Source organism: Condylura cristata, unplaced genomic scaffold, assembly GCF_000260355.1.
Source record: "Condylura cristata isolate star-nosed mole 26May11 unplaced genomic scaffold, ConCri1.0 scaffold00016, whole genome shotgun sequence".
NCBI lineage: Eukaryota > Metazoa > Chordata > Mammalia > Eulipotyphla > Talpidae > Condylura > Condylura cristata.
The window spans coordinates 1,825,319-1,847,174 of record NW_004567117.1 but is presented as its reverse complement, the minus strand read 5'-3'; the positions used below and the strand labels follow the sequence as shown (position 1 = coordinate 1,847,174).

General features: G+C 38.1%; 1 protein-coding gene across 1 annotated transcript in view; it reads right to left on the bottom strand.

Moving 5' to 3' along the window:
* AFG3L2 (AFG3-like AAA ATPase 2) overlaps positions 1-21,856 on the bottom strand; it is a 50,527-nt gene that overhangs the window by 28,028 nt on the left and 643 nt on the right. Inside the window, exons 2-10 of the mRNA XM_004683970.2 lie at positions 21,824-21,856; positions 17,430-17,526; positions 16,383-16,460; positions 14,235-14,338; positions 13,937-14,089; positions 11,448-11,522; positions 7,977-8,101; positions 5,629-5,902; positions 257-394 (exon numbers count right to left, since the gene is read on the bottom strand). Coding sequence (XP_004684027.2) covers positions 257-394; positions 5,629-5,902; positions 7,977-8,101; positions 11,448-11,522; positions 13,937-14,089; positions 14,235-14,338; positions 16,383-16,460; positions 17,430-17,526; positions 21,824-21,856 — 1,077 coding nt within the window. The remainder of the gene's footprint in view (positions 1-256; positions 395-5,628; positions 5,903-7,976; positions 8,102-11,447; positions 11,523-13,936; positions 14,090-14,234; positions 14,339-16,382; positions 16,461-17,429; positions 17,527-21,823) is intronic.

The window sequence follows — 21,856 nt, the reverse complement described above, 5'->3', positions numbered from 1 at the left end:
TATAAGAAAATAATTACTAAAAAAAAAATAATTCATGCCCAGGGAGTTATTAACAAACTATTATGGCCACACTATCAAATACAGCAAAAGCAGTTATTTACCCAAGTTCACCCAGTGATCACCCCAGAATGAAAAACAGTGATCTCCCTCAAAGTTTCACTCACCTACATGTAACCTAGGAACAAGGTCCTCTTTACCCAAGCTCTTATAAGGGTTCGGGGAAAGTGGTACTATCAGGACAGAATAGAAGACTTACTCTAGCTGGACCCACACCAACAAACATCTCCAAGAATTCTGATCCACTAACGGTAATAAAGGGGACATTGGCTTCTCCAGCTGTTGCTTTAGCTAGCAGTGTTTTCCCAGTGCCTGGAGGACCGGTGAGAATGGCACCCTTCAGATACAAAAAACAAAATATATTTAACTAGAATTTCAGCAAAGTAAATTGCATATAAATACGCCCAAATTATAAATCTGTTTAAAAATTTTACTGATATATACTAAATATATTTTTTTCAAAGATTTATTTATGTATATAAGAGCTGGGGTATAGGTCAGAGGTGGAGTGAGAGGATTCACCAGAGACAGAGTGGGGAGCAGAACAGGCAGATCTAGAGTAATGTATTGCTGAGGGAAGCAGCGAGCAAGACAGAAGAGGTCTGCAGTGCCGTGTGGGTTACATCTCTGGCTGGGGATCTACAGTAGTTGCAGACAGCTTTACAGTGCTGCAATTTATCCCCTTGCATGTAAGGGGAGGCCCTGATATATACAAAATATTTTTTGAACATCTGAATTAACAGGACATTTTTATATTGTTTTGTTATGCATTCACAAGCATATACAAGTAATCCAAAAACATCAAGGTAAGTAAAGACTAAGTTAAGACAGGATGGAGAGAAAAAGTAAACTTTATATGATTATAACCTCACAGAAAAAAAAAAAGCAGAGGGAGGGCTCTGCAAGCAAAGATGAGTAGTTGGTCCTAGGAAACCACAGGTCTGAATGCAAAGCTATTTGAGACCTGTAACTCCTCACCCCCCTTTCAGAACGAAGTAAAGGCAAAGGCAGGGCTCTACCAACAAGGTGAACAGTGTGTCCCAGGAAAGTGCCAGCCTGCTTACAAGGCTGTTGGAGGTTAGAGAACCCATGCCCTGCTTCTGGAACTGAATGAAGGCAGAAAGAGGTCTCAAAAAAAGAGGTTAACATGCACATGTTGGGGAAGAGGCCATCAACATACAGATGCTCCGTGATCTTCAGGGATAGTCCCCATTAACTCCTCCACAGCATCACTGTCCTTGAAGTCTCGCATAACAGCATGGACTTGATATGGCCACCAGTTCCCAATGTCCCAGTAGGAGCACCCCAAAGAGATATCCACCAGTACGAGTGACCCAGTAGCCCAGCTCATAGAACACATTCAAAACAAGCAACAGGGAAAAGGAAAAATACAAATAACCAAGTAAGCCGTCTGGACACATCACAAAAGAAAATCAACCCCTAGAACTCAACAACAATAACCTAACAGAAGGAAAGGAAACACAAGATATTAAAACATTAATGCAACAGCTAAAGAACTCTGGGAAAAGTAACAAAAACACTGATGAAATGGAAGAATGAATCAGTACTCTCATAGATCCAGAAATAAAAGAAGCAAAAAGAAAAGAGAAGTGCAAAGGAAAAAGAGTGAAGAAACACTTTGAGAACTATCTGACACCATGAGGAAAGGAAAAACAAGAGTCATAGAAATCCCAGGTAAGAAGACAAAGGAACCAAGAAATTATTAAAGGAGATAACTGACAATAATTTCCCAAGCTGAAGAAGGAGATGAAATTAGGAAACTGTATGCTAGAACACCAATATGCCAAATAGGATAACTAAACAAGGCACTTAATTATAAAGCTTCCAAGAGTCAAAGACAAGGAAAAAATAATGAAGCTGATGATGGAGAAGAAACAGATAACCTATAAAGGAAAACCAATCAGTCTGACATCAGACTTCTCTGAGGAAACACTATGGCCGAGAAGAGAATGGATTGTCACTGAACAAACTGAGTCAACAAATGCCAACCAAGAATACTTTACCTCACAAAGCTCTCCTTATGAAAGCAATATAAAAATCTTCCCAAACAGAATCTCCAGGAATTCATTACTGTTAAATACCTACTCCAAAACATATTACAAGAAGCTCAAAAGCCAAAACCAACAAAGAACAGAATATAAGTAAAAGAATCACAGACAGACAAAATGGCAAATACTGATACTCCCAATGTAAATGGACTAAACTCATCAATAAAAGACAGAGTTGCAGACTGGATGAAAAAACAAAATCTCCAGGAAACAGATTTAACAATTAAAAATAAACACAGACTGGGACCTCCCCCAAAAGAAAAGCCTAAGACCAGATGGCTTTACACGTGAATTCTATCAAATGTTCAGAATGAACTGATGCCTATTCTACACAAATTCTTTCCAAAAATTGAGAAAGAAGGGATACTACCAAATATATTCTACAAAGCCAACATTACACTAATACCAAAACCAAATAAAAGACAACACAAAGAAAACTACAGGTGAAGTTCCCTAATGAACACTGATGTAAAAATATGCAATAAAATCCCACCCAACAGAATCCAACAATGAATCACGAAGATAATTCACTATGACCAAGTGGGGTTTATTCCAGGAGTACAAGGATAGTTCAGCATCCTAAAATCAATTAATGTAATTCAACAAATCAACAAAAAGAAAAATAAAAACCATATGATAATATCAATAAATGCTGAGAAAGCATTCAACAAAGTTCAACATCCATCCATTTATAAGGAAGGCTCTAGAAATTCTCTGGATATCAGGAGAATACCTTAATATAGTAAAAGCCACATATGACAAACCCACAGCCAATATTATTCTCAATGGTAAAAAGCTAAAAGCCTTTCTTTTAAGATAAGGAACAAGACAAGCACATATACTCCACCACTGCTTTTGAATATAATACTAGGAAGTCCTAGCCAGAACAATAAAACAAGAGAAAGACATATAACGAATTGAAATAGGGAAAAATGTTAAACTATCATTTACAGACAATTACAATAATATACATAGGGAACCATAAAATGCCACTGAAAAATTAATTACAGTGATAGACCAATTTAGTAAAGTAGCAGGATACAAAATCAACACACAAAACTCAGTAGATTTCCCAGGCTCCCTGGTAGCTCAGGGATTAAGTAGCAGCACTACCATGGCAACGGCCTGAGTATGATCTCAGTCAGGGAGCTAACACACATGGAGAAGCAGACTTCTCTGTCACTCCTGCTCTTCCCCTCAGCAGTATATTTCAGTAGAATCACCTGTTCTGCGCCCCCCCCATATGTCTATGGTGAATTCTCTCACCTCCCCCACCAATGGCCTACCCCCCAGTTCTTCCATGCAAAAATAAATAAAATCTTAAAAAAAAAAATCATTTGATTTCCTATACACAATCAATCTGGAAGTAATTAAGAAAACCACTTCACTTCCAGTTTTAACAAAAAGGAAACATCAAATACCTGTGAATAAACATAACAAAGATGAGTAATATATACCAAAAAAAATTATAAAACATGTTGAAAGAAATAGAGAAAGACACAGGGAAATGGAAAGATAATCCCAGTTTATAGATTGGAAGAATTTACCTTATTAAAATGGCCACCCTACGAAAGGCAATTTACAGCTGCAATACAATCCTGATAATAATCTCAATGACATTCTTTAAAAAATACAACAAATATCGATAAAATTCATGTGGAGCTATAAAAAAAAACCTCAATAGCCAAAGTGCTCCTGACTGAATAGAGGAATGGAAGAATCACAGTACCAGACTTCAAACTATAACAAAGCCATAATAATTAAAACTGTATGTTTATGGAACAAACAAAAAGAAATGGAATAAACCAATAGAATCAAATAGAAAACTTAGAAATAAAACCACACACAGGAGCAAAGAATATACAGTGGAACAAGAACCGCTTGTTCAATAAATGCTGCTGGGAAAACTGGACCACCACATGCAAAAGAATGAAACAAGATTACTACCTCACACCAGTCACAAAAATCAACTAAAAATGGAATAAAGTGAACATAACACCTGAAACCTAAAACATAGAGAAGAGAACATAGAGAAGAGAGGTGAAACAATATATAACTCACTTCTCAGTAACATCTTTAAAGGATCATCTCTCAAAGCAAAGAGAGTAGAGGAAATGATAAACAGCTGGAATTACATGAAACTCAAAAGCTTCTGTAAAGCAAAAGGGTCATTAACCAAAACCGAGACATCCTACTGATTGGTAGAAAATTTTTGCACTTCATAGAGCTGATAAAGGATTGATCACAAAGATCTACAAAGAGTTCAAATGACTCAACAAAAACAAACATTCCAGTAAAAAATGGGCAGAAGAGCTAAAAATACACTTTTCCAAAGAGGCACATGAAAAAATGTTAAACATACCTTAGAATCAGAGAAATGCAAATCAAAACTATAGAGAGATAACACCTTACACCAGTTAAGAATGGCACATATTCAAAAAACAGGCAACAACAAATGTCGACAAAGATGTGGAGAAAAAGCAACTCTCCTATATACTGCTGGTGGGAGTGCAAACTGGTCCAATAACTATGGAAAGTTGTGTGGAGGTTTCTCAAACTGCTAAAAACAGAGTTTCATATAATCCAGCAATTCCACTCCTCGGTATTTATCCAAAGAACACAAAAACATTAATTCAAAAGGACACCAGCACCCTTATTTTTATTGCTGCACTATTTACAACAGGGAAGATGTGGAATCAAACCAGATGCCCAAAATTAGATGACAGGATCAAGATGTGGCATATATACACAATGGAGTACTATTCAGCAATCAAAAAAGTAAACTCAGTTTAAAGTCAGTACTATCAAACTATCACCAGCCACTGCGGCTTAAGTTTGATCACCAGTCAGGGAGTTAACCCACATGGTACAGCAGACCTCTCCTGTCGCGCCCAGCTGCTCCCCTCAGCAGTATATTTCAGAAGATCAGCCTATTCTGTTCCTCACTCTGTCTCTGGCGAATCCTCTCATCCCTTTTACCTCTGGCCCACACTTCAGTTCTTGTGTGCATAAATAAATAAAAATAAATCTTAAAAAAAAAATAAGGTTAATTCATGCCATTTGCAGAAACATGGATGGACCTGGAAGGGATTATGCTTAGTGAAATAAACCAGAAGGAAAAAATATATATATTACTTGATTTTTACTTATTAGAGGCATATAGGGAAACCAAATAAGGGAATCAGGAAAATAGTCTAATAATTAAGAAATAAGACAAAATTAATGGGCAACTAGAAGTCAAGAGACATTCTGAAGGGGAGGGAGAGGGAGAAGGATCAAAACAGAGAGGAAGAGCGCACGGGATAATTAATAGCACATGGGTGAACTGGTGTTAGAAATTTTATGGGGATTACACCTGACAGGAGGAAAGCAAACACTCTTAACAAAAATAAACAATTACATGAAATAGATATAAATAAAAAAGATTATAACTTTGGAGATCAAGAAATACTTCAAAGAATTTGGTGTTAATGGGTTGTAAATAATCTGAAAGTACATTTACCTTTGGGATTTTTGCTCCTAGGTCTTGATATTGCTTTGGGTTTTTCAAGAAATTGACAAACTCCATTATCTCTAGCTTGGCCTCTTCACAGCCAGCTACATCTTTGAACTTCACATCTATCTCATCTTTTAAGACCTTGGCAGTGGTTTCTCCAACACTGAAGAGTCCACCCATTCCCCGGCCTGTTCGACCAATCCCAGCAGGCCCTCTTCGTATGGTATACAGTAAGAAAGCGATGATGAGCACCGTGGGCAACATGCTCAACAGAAACGAACTAAGGAGAACCACACATAACATGAACATTTTTAAAACAATGTCAGTCTTCAACTTTTTCAGTGTTTAGTAAGATACACTTTTTGATAACTGAATATATTTTCTATTTTTAAAAAACCCTGAATATCGGCCCTCCCTGGTGGCGCAGCGGGTTAAAGCACTGCACTGAGAATCTAAAGCCGCTTCCGCATGAGTTCGATTCCCGCCTGCCCCGGAGGAGACCACATGGTGTGGCAGACCTCTCCTGACCCGCCCGCTGCTCCCCTCAGCAGTGTACTTCATCAATCTACCTGTTCTGCTCCCCACTCTGTCTCTGGTGAAGCCTCTCGCTGCCCCTGAGCCTCTGGCCTGTACCCCAGTTCTGTATGTACAAATAAATAAATCTTTAAAAAAAAATTAAAAAAAAAAAAAACAAAACCCTGAATATCCTAGTATTTTATGGGAGGCTCAAGGAGAATCTTAGTGTGTATAAAAATGGAATCACAAATGGTAAGACCAAAGAAAAAAAATTAAAAAAAAATTTATTTCAAATTGCTCACTTACATTTCAACATAATTCTGGTGTTAACCTAGGCAGAAATTAGTCCTTTCATTGCAATACAACTTATTCTGTAGAAATGTTTCAATTTATCCAAACCTTGCTAGGTACCTAGCATATCTGTTTCAAAAGCTCATGAACAATGGTGAATGCTAACTCTGGGCGAGCACACCACCGGCCATGCTGTGTGGCTATTACACACTCCCTGGAGACTCCCAATGGAAATGGTCCTTAGGAAGGACTTAAGTCTTTTGCCTTTTGTTTGTCTGTCATAAAAAAAAGTTAATTTCAACAAAACTATGGGGCTGAGATACACATTTACATTACATAATACAATACAATTCAGTTTAACTTACCCTAAGAAATTTTAATCTGTAATTTGTACACTGTTTAAGTCAAAAACAAAACAAAACCCAGGCTTTGCTTTATAGTTTTTCATCTATTACCAAAATTTAAAATGCTGCTGTAGCAGAGAACAGAATGATGAAAATTTTATCTTTATTTTTGGAAGAAAAAAACATACTCGGACAATAAAGATTCGAGGAAAGGTAAAACAAAACTTTTTTTAATGTTCTAGCACCAGTCTATAAAGTTAAATAATTATGTCAGCCTCAAGGGCTGAGGGATATATCAGAAATGAAATAAATAATCACATTAACTATCTGCATCTACATGCTTGAAGTAGATCATAGCTCTACACAACCCTGTTAAGGGAAACAGCAGCTCTGAGGAAGAAGAAAAATTACTTTAAAATCATGGAAAACTCTGTAAATACAAATGATAGTTAAAAGAATGCCACGCTTTAAAACAAAGGGATAAGGATGCTTGATGCTAACTAACATCTTACGGACAATGCAATGAATTTCAATATCCCAAGCTACTACTGAATCAAGAGAAACATAAATGTGTAGAAAATAAACTCACAAAAACTATTAAGTTACTGTAAGGGAAAGAAGGTAATGCTCCTCATCTACCCTTCTAGATTCTTGACTAAGAACAACAGGAGAAAAATTTAACTTTGTATGTAGTCCAAAGAAATCAGACTCAGAGAGGTTTCAAAGCAGATAGCTATTTACCGCCCTCCACTCTACCAGCAGAGCTTACACCTTTTAAAAAACAAGAATTGACACAAATAAGCGGGCTTGTACTTGTCAAGAAGTAACAAAGTTTATTACCCTTCCAGATTGCAAAATTCTCTCTCTGGTAATAGGGATTCTCTCTACCTCCTGTGACAGTGAGGGTACTTCTTCAAGTAGGGAATTTTTCTCCCACTTTCAAGGGTGCAACAGCGTCAGTATCTTTCTTACATCATTAGTTCTCAAGCAATTTTAATTGAAAATAATCAATATGCCAAAGTGACATAATTTGGGGGGAGCCTCCCCATACCCTATCAATGCCAATGGTTTTAAAGTTCTGGCTACATTAAAAAGGCCTGTTTGAGGATCTTAGATGTAACCTTCCATTTATGATGGAAACAGAGAACTACAGCGAGCACAGTGAAAAGTCGTCAACATGTTTGTATTCCTACTGCTTCTTACCCATCACTTTCAGCAATGTAGACAACAGGGACCCGATTCTCCCCTTCTATGCCCAATTCCTGCTGCAAAGTTTCCAGATTCCGTTCAAAGGTGTCAACGCTGCCAATATTAAACCAGACGTATTGCTATAAAAATAGAAAAACAAACAGTATGAAGGAGGAGATAAAAGATTCAATTCACCAAAGGGTTCAACATTTTAAGAATTTTCCAAGAATTCTGAATATCTGCCAATCTTAAAAAAGAAATAAAAGATTGGTTCACTCAGTGAGAAATTCATAGTTCTTGGTAAACAGACATTTCTTTAGCAATACTCCTCACTAACACTAAAATTATAAACACGAAAGAATGAAGAAACAAATGGAATATCTATTTGAAAGGCAATCCTTTCAGAAATAAAGGTGTCCTTTTTAGGGACCCTCTTGGTACAGTGGGCAGCACATCAGTCACATAATAAATGTGTCCTTTTCTTCTCCCTTTCCCTGGTAATTTTCAGCTCCCTCTTCCCAAGCTAGTAAGTAATGCATGGTAAGAACAGCTACAGTTTACTGAACACTTACTAAGTGTCAGGCATTGTCCTAAGACTTTTCAGATTAACTCTTTCAACCTCAAAACCACCCTAACAAGTAGTTTTTATCACCAGATGATATTTAAAACCTGAAGCCCCCAGAGAGGATCTCTAGAAGATTCTAAGGCAATGGCTAAGTTAGCCACTACAAAAGAGGAATTTCATATCATGCTTGTGTTTACTGGTTGGGAATCACTCCCATTCTTTATCCTCCCTACCTGTCAGATGAAAAATGCAAGGAGTGATTTCACTTGCCCATCTTATACAGGTGAATATGGACCTAGTCAGTCTGGCTCCAGGGCAAGTGACCCTAACTAGTATGTTGTACTCCCTCATGAAAACACATTGTGGCTTTTTACTATATATTAGACTGTGTTCCAAATACTCTGCATATATTAGTTACATTTTATAGAACAAAAAGATTTTGTCCCTCTTCTAACCAGCAACTGCTTTAAAGAATTTACGTTTTAAATCAAAACAATGTTATAAAACTCAGATAATTCAGAAGTATTCACACAAGGGAGCAACATGTTATATACCACCTTCCTCCTAACAACCACTGTTACTGAGTGGGAATCTAAAGATAACAAACAGTAAGTTTTCTAGTATAACAATTAGTTCTTGGTAAGAGTTCACTGACAAGGCTACAAAACCCCTTTGGCCACAAGTCCCATATCATGTCAACAGTAGACTAAACACAAGTACTTGCTCATTCTCTAACTCATTACCTACTATTAGTCAACATGCTGTATTCATGATTTATATCAGAATTAGAATAAATCAACACCCAGCAGTATGGAGATCCAGATAACATTCTCAAGGGATGGGTGTCAGCTATCTGTGCAATTTTTATGCACACTGAAGTCTGAAAACGTTCGTTTACTTTTAACATTTCATTTAAACACCAAGCCCTAGAAAAGCATTACCATTTTCCAATCTTGAAGATAAAAAACTAAGGCTTAGGAGAGTTAGATCAAGAGGCTGATAAAGACTTGTGTCCTCTAGAGGCTGATTCTGTCAAGTCTGTGCTTCCATAGGACAGACAGCACAGTAATTAATACCGCCAACTTAATAAGCAATAAGAAAACACTGAAGATTCTTATATGTTTCTGAAAACTCAAAAATAAAGATTTTATCCAACAGGCAAATCATGTTCTCTAGGAAGGAAATACAAAGAAAAGAAAAAACATCCATAACTTCATTATCTACAGATAAGCATTACTAGCAATTCTGATGCCTCTCCCTCAAGATTTCATAAAACCCCCTTTATGATCTTGAAATACATGTACAATTTTGAAATGAAATCAACTTAAAAATCTTACATTATTATTAACTGTAATATAATGGAGAAATAAAAAGAAAGGTATGAAGTGGTACAAATTCTAATACATAAATCCTTACATATTACAACACTAGGAAACAATATCCCCTCAAAAATAAATGCTTCCCCTCAAGGAAGACTACTGCCTAAGTCACTGCTCCAGCAGGAAAATTAAAGCCATAAATCAAGTACCTAACTTTTTGTTTTTTGTTCTGCAAGCTTTTTAGGAGATTCTGTGTTTTACATACATCTTTAATTTCTCTAAGTTATGTGTGTGCACAATTTCAAGACTGATATATATATATATGTGTGTGTGTGTGTGTGTTTGTGTGCACATATATATATACTGCCATATATGTATGTGAGTATGTATGTGTGTGTGTGTGTGTGTGTATATATATATATATATAATCTATCTACATATAGATTATATACACGCCAAACTATCCTATTGAAAGGGAGTGTCAATTTAACTACCAGCATTAAAAATTGACAGAATAATTAATAAAAAAAAAGTAGCATCGCTATTAATAAACATTTCATCATAAGGCTAAGGGGGAGGGGAGAAAAAAGATTAAAATAACTCCTAAAAGTAACTGAAAAATAATAGAATCTTACAACTCTACAGATATTCTTGTACTGAGCAATATGTTATCGGATACAGATGATTACCATCAACTCAAGTTTTCCAAGTACAATGACTAGGAAATGGTTAAATGAACCACCCTTAGAAAGAGAAGAGATACATACAGTCCAATGAAATCTGGTCCTGTGGGAGGGGGATTGAGAATGCAGGACTCCTGGTGCAGCAGGTTAAAGCGCAGCACTAAGAAGCTAAACCCACTTCAGCATGAGTTGATCCAGGCCCCAGAGGTGATCACATCCCACGGCAGACCTCTCCTGACCCGCCTGCTGCTCCCTCAGCAATGCACTTCGTTAGTCTGCCTGTTCTGCTCCCCACTCTGTCTCTGGTGAAGCCTCTCACCACCCCTGCACCTCTGGCCTGTCCCCCAGTTCTGTATGCACAAATAAATCTTAAAGAAAAAAAAAAAGAATGCAGGACTCCAAGATAAGGGATATGGTGGCCAGGGTCTGGCCCAGGAAAGACTAAGAATCACCAAGAACTTTAATTACCACTTTGCTCCCCTTCCTCCCTCCATTCATAAACCCATGGATTCTCCAAGTTGGTTAAAATACAAAGTTTTAAAAAATAGAAATGATAATTAAAATAGCCTATCACAAAAGGGTCAAGAGAGATGGTTAAGACTGACTTAAAAAAAGAAAAGTTCTCTTAATACATAAGCAATTCCAATTTTAACATTTTTTCCTAGCCAAATTCTCTCAGTATCAAAAAAAATCTAGATTATCTTGAAATACTGAAATCAAGATTTCACTTTTCTAAATGTACAGGCAAAAATCAAAACTATTCCACCCATTAGTGACAACACTAACTGCTGCCCTGTAAAATTCTGGTCTATTCGGTATAGGTACTGAATTGTGAGGCAATGTCTCTTTTTCGACTTTCAATATGAAAAGTTAATTTACAGCTAATTCACACAAATTAGAAAGAAAAAAAGTCACTTACCCCATCAACAGGAGTTTTTCCTGGTGTAAAAGTCACTCGAACAAAACGCTTGTTGACGACTTCTAGTCTGTCTACCTGAAATTTTAAAGTTAAAGATTCAAACTAGAGAAAAGACTTGAGATATTCTCTCCAAATGGATGTGATAGTTCAGAAATACAAACAAAAGTAACAAGTAATATAACTATATTCCTCCACCTGGTGCAGGAAATAAAACATCACAAGCATAGCTGAAGCCACCAGTCACACCCTTTCCTCAGAAGTGGCCCATCTAATGTATGTACTGACCATCCCAAATCGTATCCAAGCCATACATGACATACCCTATAAATAATATGGACACCCACTCACTTTTGCCAGTTCTTCAACTTTATTTGTGAGGTTTATCCAGGCTGATATTTTAGTTTTATAAGGAATCCCATTTTATGATCACACCCCAAGTTATGTATCCATTCTCCTGTTAGCAGACATTTAGGCCATTTTAAAATTATCACTATCACAAACAACTGTCAACATTTCTGCAGATAACTTTTTGTGCACATCTTCAAGAATTTCTCTGGGATATGTACCTATATACAGACATTGTAAGAATGGGCTGCAGGGTTAAAGATCTTCAACTTTGCTGGGCATTGCCAAATTGTTTTCTAAAGTGGCTCTCCAATATAGCACAATATTCTTATTATTTACATTCTCACTTACACTTGTTATTATAAGACTTAAATTTTTGCCACTCAGTCAGTATAAAATGGTTTAAACTTTTTTCCCCTGTAAATTCCTACCTATGTAGGATTCTTAAGAACACTTTCAGGCACTCCCTGGTGGCACAGCAGGTTAGGATGCAGCACTGCAAGCTAGCCACAGCCACTTCAATGCAAGTTCTATTCCCAGCCCCAGAGGTGACCCACATGGCGCAGATGACCCCTCCTGTCTCGTCCACTGCTCTCCTCAGCAGAGTACATCATGATCTGCCTCTTCTGCTCCCCACTCTGTCTCTGGTGAATCCTCTCACCGTGCCTGTACCCCAGTTCTATATGCACAAGTAAATAAATCTTTAAAAAAAAAAACAAAAAACACTTTCAAAAAATTCATCACAAGGCCTTATGGAGAGGCCTTTTTCCTGCTTTGACAGGGTCTGGAAGGTACGTGTCAAAAATGAAAAATGAGGGAGCTCCAGATAATTTTACAAACTGGAACATGGTACTAACTGATCCTAACGGCAGTATATCAGGAAAGGAGTGATTAAAGTGCTCTACCTCCTATAAAGCTGTTGAGGTAATGGTAGGCTGCTTCAAAAGAACAGGGGGGTGACCAGGAGCTGTAGATGGATGGTACTTCCGAGGACCTCTCGCCACACTCAAAGGACAACAGCAGGCCCTCCACACATGGACAGGAGTTACTTAATAAAAAGCAGGCTTGGCCCTCCCTGGTGGCACAGTGGAGTGAAGCGCAGCACTATGAAGCTAGTTACAGCCACTACTGCATGAGTTAGACCCCTGGCCAGGGAGGTGACCCACATGGCGTGGCAGACCTCTCTTGACCTGCCTGCTGCTTCCCTCAGCAGTGTATTTCAGTAGATCTGCCTGTTCTGCTCTCCACTCTGTCTCTCACCTCCCACCCCACACCTTTGGCCTGTACCCCAGTTGTTGTATGCATAAAGAAAACTTAAAAAAATAAATAAATAAAGCAGGCTCCCCGTGACACCTGGAGATCTAGAGATTATATGTAATATCCATATTTTTATGAAAGAATCACTTGCTTTTCCCATTGTTGTTACTATCTCAGTAAATCCTAACATTGTATATTTAATGTATCTACTTCACTGATGAAAAATCAAGTACTGAGAAACTAAGCAATCTCTCCAAGGTTACACAGTAGGCCTTATCAATGTTCTCTCTGAATTGCATCAATTTTTTAACATCTCAGAATTCAGTCTACTTTTGACCACTGATGGTATTTCATAGTTTCACTGACAGTTTATTAATTCTTAGTAATACATAAAATAATGTGTAATTTACATTCAACAGTTGAAACAGAGCCTCACATGGGTAAGAACCCCTACGCAATCTTGCCTGGACCCACACTGAAGAGCCTATCCGGTCTCCTGAACTTATTACATGTGCCATATTCACCCAATTTCAAAACCACAGAATAAAATCTGTAACTATGAAAAGAAGCTAGGAGTGGTTGGCACAAGAGCAGGAAGAAGCAGGGCATGTAAGGAAACAAGGAAACCCCACCAAGGGCTACAAGGAGCAGTGGGTCTTGAACAAGGTTTCAGCATGAAGGCAAACAAAGATTTTGTTGGAAATTTGAAGAATGCTGGGTCAACAGACTTCTTGGGAGTAGTACTTTCCTACATTAAAAAAGACCCACTATGAAAACAATGACTTTATGATAGACAAGCTTGGCTAACTTGTTAACCATTTAACTAGTCTAATCAATTGAATTCCACCTTTGAGCCACTATAGCCATCAGTCCCATAAAATACTTACTACGCCTTTTGAAAGATAGTTATTGACAAAGTCCTTCCATGTGATTTCTCTCCCGGAGCTCCTGAACAGGAAGTAAAACATGACTCCACCCCAAAACAGAGCAGTCCAGAGAAAGTACATTCTAAATTCTTTGTCATCCCATGGAAAGTCACCCTGGGCAAAGAAAGGAGACAGTTTTTAAGAAGGAAATGTCACAATACAATCTATGCTAAGTTGGACTCAAATCATTTCTAAACCAGAAATAGCTCCTAATCTTTCCTGGTCCCAACCCTAAATCTAATACAGTTTGGAATCAAACCTTCTGGAACCGGGACCACCAATGAGACTCATCTTTCTTGCCACCCCGTTTTCCACCACCACCAACTCCTCCAGAAGGGCGTGAAGTACCAGCTGACTTTGATTCTGTTGGAAAAAAAAATTATTTATATATATATATATATATGTGTGTGTGTGTGTGTGTGTGTGTGTGTATATAAACACACACACATACTAACACACATCTGAGGAGCATAGCAGAGTTTTCTCTCTCAATGAAGTTTTCATTAATACAGTTTAATAAAAGACTTGTTACAAAATACCTTATATGGCAACTGATGAGTACTATGAGAAAAGTACTGTGTTATATGAGAAAGAATGATAGTAATACAGAGTCACTATCAAGGAGGTTTGCCAATGCTTTACATGTATTACCTCATGAAATCCAATCCCAGTAAGTACTATATACCCATTTTACAGATGAATAAATTGTAGCAAGTAACCTGGTGCAGCAGGGTTAGGGATAATGATGGTATTTGAATGTAGGTAAGTGAATTTTTGATGTCTCACAAAATGAAAATAAGAAATCAACAGTTTCTTCTGTAGGAAAATCATGATTTTGATAACTGACTTAAAGAAATCCTCAAATTAGTTTCCAAGAATCTGAAGTTAATCAGTTATGGGTAGGACTGTGTCTCCCTCAAATTCATATGCTGGAATCCTAGCTGCAGTCATCTTATTTGGAAATAAGGTCTTCACAGAAATAATGAAATTAAAATGAGGGCATATGTATAGGTCCTAGTCCAGTAATGACTGGCATTCTTACACAAAGAAATTTGGACAGACATGCATAAGAAAGAAGGCAAAGTGAAGAGACACGGGAGAAGATAGCAGTCTTCAAGCTAATGAAAGAGGCCTGCAGCAGATTCTTCCATTGTGATCCTCAGAAGGAGCCATTCCTGTTGACATACTGATTTTGGACATTCAGCCTCCAAAATCCGAAGACACCATCTTACAATTGCCTGCTTATAACATCCAGTTGTGATTACTTTGCTGAAGTAACTGTATAAAACGAATAGTCACTAACATCTTCTTTTCTTCTCCCACTTTTCTATATACTCAAAGACCCACATATTCATTTACATTCTAATTATCTCAATTCCTGAGAAGCTACCTCTCTATTGGTTAGACTACAGCACATATTACTACAAGACTCAGCAGCTATAAAATACTGACTTCTGACATGCTCATCCCACTGCAATGCATACAGGAAGTTTCTGTACCCTTGATCTAAGGGAGGGAGTATCTAAGATAAGCAAACCCCACCTAGGAGGAGTTACTGGCAGGGAAATACAGAGAATGCATTTCTAAAGCTGTCTGACAATATTCCATACTAATCTGGACAAAAGAACATTATACACAAAAAGTAGTAAACAGGATGTATTTTAAAAGTGGAGCTATGGTCATTAAGCTACCCCAAAACAAGATTAAAAGATTACCTGCCGCTCCCCTTGGCCAACACTAGAGATGCCGCCTATGTCACCAATGCTCCACCCAGTCCACACTGATGCTTCCCTTTTCTTGTCCCCTGGCCTGGCTTTTACTCCTTGCATTCTTTAAGCATACATGGGTCTCTCCAACTAGATCCAAATTCATTTAAAAACAAGTGCTGTATTATAATTTTCCTTATATTTCCCTAAAAAGAAAGGATGCCAATTGAATATCAACATGTCAAGATACTGTGCTAAATATTTTCACACATGTGAAATCAGGGACAGGGGCTCAGAGACCACAGTCCCCCTCCACCCCCAACATCACTTAATCACTGAATCCCTAAGTTAAGTCTCTGGGAAACAATCTGAAAAAACACTGTACTATGCTACAACACATGTCCCCTAAATCATGCATTTGATCTTTTGAGATTTTTCTCAATGGGTTCAATGAAGTCCCAAATATATTTCCCAAATATTGTTAGTCAGTATCTCTAAGATGACCTAAAGTTCAGTTTGGAGGAAAAAAATTGAACTGACAAGAAAATATGAGCAAAATATTATGGTGAAATGAAACAAGGATTTTATATGCATTCTGTAACTGCACTTTCAGAACAGACTTAGGATAACACTTTCTCATTCAGTGAGCATGATCACCAATATCATATAATAGGGAAAACAGTTGAATTCAAATACAATACCTTTTTTTTCTCCCATAACTTCTTTTGGTTCACTAGTTTTCTTCCCATTCTTCCCATTTGGAAAATATTTTTCAAACCCTGTTAGAAAAAGGGAAAAAACATAACTTCAAAATTTATCAGGTTTTTTTGGTATTTGTGTTCTTTGTTTTAAAAGCAGTTGAGTCATTATTTAAAAGTATAAAAACAGGGCCTTCCCTGGTGGTGCAGTGGTTGTTAACGCACAGCACTAAGACGCTAAAGCCACTTCCAGATGCGTATGATCTCTGCTGCCCCAGAGGTGATCCACATGGCTCAACAGACCTCTCCTAACCCACCCACTGCTCCCCTCAGCAGTGTACTTTGTCGATCTGCCTGTTCTGCTCCCCACTCTGTCTCTGGTGATTCCTCTCACCACCCCTACACCTCTGTCCTGTACCCCAGTTCTGTATGAACAAACAAATCTTTTTTAAAAAAAGTATAAAGGCCCTCCCTGGTGGTGCAGCAGGTTAAAGCACAGCACTGAGAAGCTAAAAACACTTCCACATGAGTTCGATCCCTGCCTGCCCCAGAGATGACCACATGGCGTGGCAGACCTCTCCTGACCCGTCCACTGCTCCCCTCAGCATTGTACTTCGTCAATCTGCCTGTTCTGCTCCTCACTCTGTCTATGGTGAAGCCTCTCGCCGCCCCTGAGCCTCTGGCCTGTACCCCAGTTCTGTATGCACAAATAAATCTTAAAAAAAAAATGTATAAAAACAAATGTTCCTTATGTAGGAGTAAATTAAAGACTAATGTGGTTTATAACCCAAAGGTTTTAAAGGAAAAAAGTCTCACTTGAATGCCAATTTTATTACCCATAAAAGTGTTACATGTGAAAATAACAGTTTCATCACTGCTATCAGACAGAAGTTTGAGGTTAAAGGTGGTTAGAGATGATTACAGAAGATCCAACCTGAAATAAAACCTATGGACCTACTCAGTAACAACTACTGATGGCACATGTCTAACAAGAACGGTGATATCAGTCACACTTAGTGTCACATATTACAGTTGTATTTAAGAGTTTACCTTTTGGAGGTCGAGAACAGAATTTTTGATAAGCAGAAATTACATCTGTCATAAGAGAATTTCTGCCAGTTGTTGGTGCTATGGCGTAGCGATAAAGCTGCAATGTGACATAAAGAAAAGTATTAAAGTCAGATCAAGATAAAGAATTTTAGATTCATTTCTGTTATCACAAAGTGAATGAAATGTTTTTCTCCCTTTAAAAAAATGGTTATGGACTAGTAAAAGGATATTTCCTTTTAAAGGAAAGTTGAGATTGTCCCTGTGTTACTCTTCAGCAGTAGAACCACGAGACCAAAATATGATCCAGAAGATAAGAATATTTCAAATCATAGATAAAATTAAGAATTATAGTTTAATCATTCTCTGCCAACACACTCACTTTGGCACTGTTCAATCTGCAGCAGCAAAATCTGCTGCTTCACAAGCTTACTCATTGACAAGGTCAGTGCAAGATTATTTACCAAAATTACAGAATCATGCTTACATACATTAAATTTACCTTAGTTCACAGATAAGAAAGTTTATGGTCTCACATTACTGATAATCCATATACTAGTAAGAGTTGCTGAAGATTATCTGCTCTATTGTCATCCTGGTTATACAAATCTCAATATAGATCCATTTGAACTTTAAATAACATTATTTAAGCAAAATATATGTGAATACAGTCTAGATAAAGCAAAGTACAATTGTAACTAAAGATATTCCCTATTAAATTTTTACCTGCACAATCAATGAAAGACATATTCGTATTTGGCAGCAAAAAAATCTCAAGTAATCCTATCCTTTTGTAAAATGGAAATTCACCAGTTAAGGGGAAGGAAAGTTTTTAAAACCAGAGGAAAATGGTTAAAGGAAGTTCATATTTATTATCATCTTTTGCCTCCCTTATAGCTTCATGATAAAAACATAATTATCACAAAACTATCAAGCTACTTCATATCCACTAGGGTGGGTATAACAACAACAAAAAAAGACAAGTGTTGGTGAGGATGTACAGAACTTGGAGCTACTTCTGGACCTGAGAAGTCAATTTGGAAGGGTTGGCATTCTCAAAATGGTCAATGTTCAACCCATATGATCCAACTATTTCACTCCTACTTGAGAAATGAAAACGTGTCCACAGAAAACCTAATTTTCATAATAGTATATGTGTCTGTCATAGCCAAAAGGTGAAACAACCAAATATCCACAAACTGATAAGAAACAGATAAAATGTGGTATATTCATGCAACAGAATATTATTCAGCCCCTCAAAAGGATGTAAGTAGTGATGCTACTACTTAAAGTACTACATGGATGTACTTTAAAAAACTGTGTTAAAAAAGCAAACACAGAAGGTGACAGTCTATGATTCCAACCCAGAATATGTAAATCCTTAGTGACTACAGATTAATAGTTGCCTGGGTCTCAAGGAATAGTTGGGGAGATGGGGAGTGATTGTTAATTGTTACAGGACTTCTTTTTGGGGGTGATGAAATGTTCTAGAATTAAATGATGGCTGTGTAACCTTATGAAAACTGAAGACCAGTGAGCTGAACACTTTAAAATGACACATTTTGGGCTTCTCTGGTGGGGCAAGGGATTAAGCCTCAATACTCTGAAACGGGCAGCCACTGAAGCAAGAGTTATATTCCCAGTAAGTATGCTGACCCACATGGTACAGCAGACCTCTCCAGTCTATCCTGCTGTTCCTCACTGCTGTGTATCAATCAAGCTGTCTATCCTCCCCATTCAGTCTCTGGTAAATCCTCTCTCCCTAACCCCTCAGAGCTACACCCCAGCTCTTGCATAAATAAATAAATCTTTAAAAAAAAATTTTTTTAATGACAGATGTAGAGCAAAAATACACAGTAAAAATAGAACAAAACACTGACATTGTTCTTAGTTGACAGCAATGCTGGTCTGAAAGAATCTGTAATTTCTGTTGTATTAGATCTTTCTGGGAATACTTGGTCTTATTGGTAATACATATAACTATCATTAAATATTTACCAGTGCCAAATGCACCAAGGGTATAGACTGAGATGACTGCTTACTCAAAAGCGACAAAGCAACAAGTCATACCAACTCACTGAGCACTTACTCAAGGGCAGGTGCTGCCGAGCATTGGGGGAGTCCACAGTGAATCAGAACCCTCTTTACCCCTATGAAACTCAAGAAGACAGTCCTGGGGACAAATCCAATACAGAATGACTTAAAAGGGCAACAATACAAAACCTCTAAACATAAGGAAGAGAAAGCACAGAGGAAGGAGTTGTATGTTTATAGGGCCTGGGGATGTCACACTTCTGACACCTATCTGGGATCTGAAGGACCAATAATTCACCAGGCACAATGTCAGACTTCATTTTGTTGAAACTGGAAACCTGAATTTTTTTTGCCCAACAGTCTTCAATATATCTCATGACATTAGGAACCTCAGCTACACATCCGCAATGGGAGAAAACAACTCTGCTTTTCTAGTTCCCAGGTGTACTTTATTATGAGAATCAAATGTAGTAACATGAAAAAGCACTTTTAAAAACTGTACACTTAAATTTATTATTTCCAATTATTCTGAAAGCTATCTGAGTGAAAATATTCTTTACATTACCAAACAAAGCAAATGTTTAATGCTGCCACAATGTACAGTACTGGACACATGGCATATAGTCATAGCATTTGTGACTAATACGCCTCCTTTAGGTTCGATTTTCAAATTGTGTTGCCCTGAAACACCTTCAGCAATAATCTCTATGACTTTATTTAATACTGGTGTTTTCTATACAGGAACCATCAATGTAACTTTTCTACATATTAATCCAACTACATTCAAAGAAAAATTAAAAAGGTTATCAATTCACAAAATTTAAGTTTAGACCACCTCATTTTAGAGAGTTAGCTTTTATGTTTATCAACATGAGCATTTTTTAGTTGCTCTATCATCAATCTTACTCCTCTGAGCATAATCACACATCAAAATCTTTTCACCAGAAAGCTAATTGTGAGAATAGTACTTTGTCTCTGAACTTTAACAGTAGTATAAACTTAAAACAAAGTCTGTTCTATCAAATTCCCGTGCAAGTAGCACAGTAATGCTCCATGTCACTAACCCAGTCGTCAAAACTGCATTTGGGAACAGATGTTACACAACCCCATCAATCTGTTATCTGTGTTAGTGCCTTAGCAGAGACGACTATGCCACTCTTAAAAAGGTTTTTCACATAAAAATTGCTAACCCACAAGGCAGAATCCTATCTAGCATTGTGCATTGAGCCTAATATTCACTAGGGGCAAAAGGACTAGAACAAAGTAAAATGGGAAAATGGGTGCAATGTAAGAAACTGAAAAAAGGCATAGTGTAGGGTAGTATCCAGAAGAAAAAAGGGAAAAAAAAATGCAGGTACTGTTATTAACCCTTTTAAGTTGAAAGACTGAGCCAATTTCCTTAAGGGTGGATCTTTAAATCTGTAAATTGCCATGCCAGATTCCTGTGACTGACCCTAGGGTCTTAAATATCATGCTACTTGTCTTTATTATGCCCCTCTGGGCAAACCAATGCAAGGCTGGCCGCTGACAGAAAACAAATTGTGTCAGTGAAATAGCTAATATCAACGGCTCTCTACACTTTCCACTATTATCACTTCGGGAAAAATACAACCACGTGGTGTCTTCTATTTGCTGGCTACTACCAGCAGAGAGATAGCAGAGATAGCCTCCTCCTGAGGTCAGGCCTTTAGGCAACATTATCTCTCCACTGAAGATGTGACTGTTAATGTCATTACTGTAATCATCATAATCATTATAGCTAAAACGTATCGACATTTAATATGTACCAGACCCAAAATGCCAGCGACAGCCCCATTCAACAGGTGGGGAAATGGAAGTGCTTAAGAAATGAAGTAGCTTAACTCCAAAACCTAGCTTTAATTACACCGAGCTCATGCTGCCAAGTGTACCCAAAGATGCACTGTATTTCCCAATGTCATGACAGCAGAGAAAACCAAGGCAACCAAGGCTGGAAACAGAAGTTACATTCCTAAGCATTTCACGACTCAGTTGCTGTTATCTGTAAAATGGGTTCAACCTGAATGAAGTGCAAGGCCCCCGCCAGAACAGCGCGCTTAAATCCTCCGGTGCAAAATCGCTGCTTTCCCCCAAGAAGCACGACCGCTTAAGTCCAGGTGGCGGGCCCATGTGTGGCACGCACCGCGAGCTGACGCGGACCACGGTGAGAAACACGGAGGCGCCCTGCTGAGCACGCCCCACTCGCCGCCCCCCTCGCGCGAGCTGCCAGTCCAGGACGCCCGGCAGGTGAGAGAGAACGGGGCCGGTGACCTTGACTTCTGTACACCCGGCCGGAAGCGGGCGTGAGGGCCGGGAACTACGGGTGCCTCGAGCCCAGGACTCACCGTCCGGAGAAAGGGCCGCCCGCTGGGGCCCAC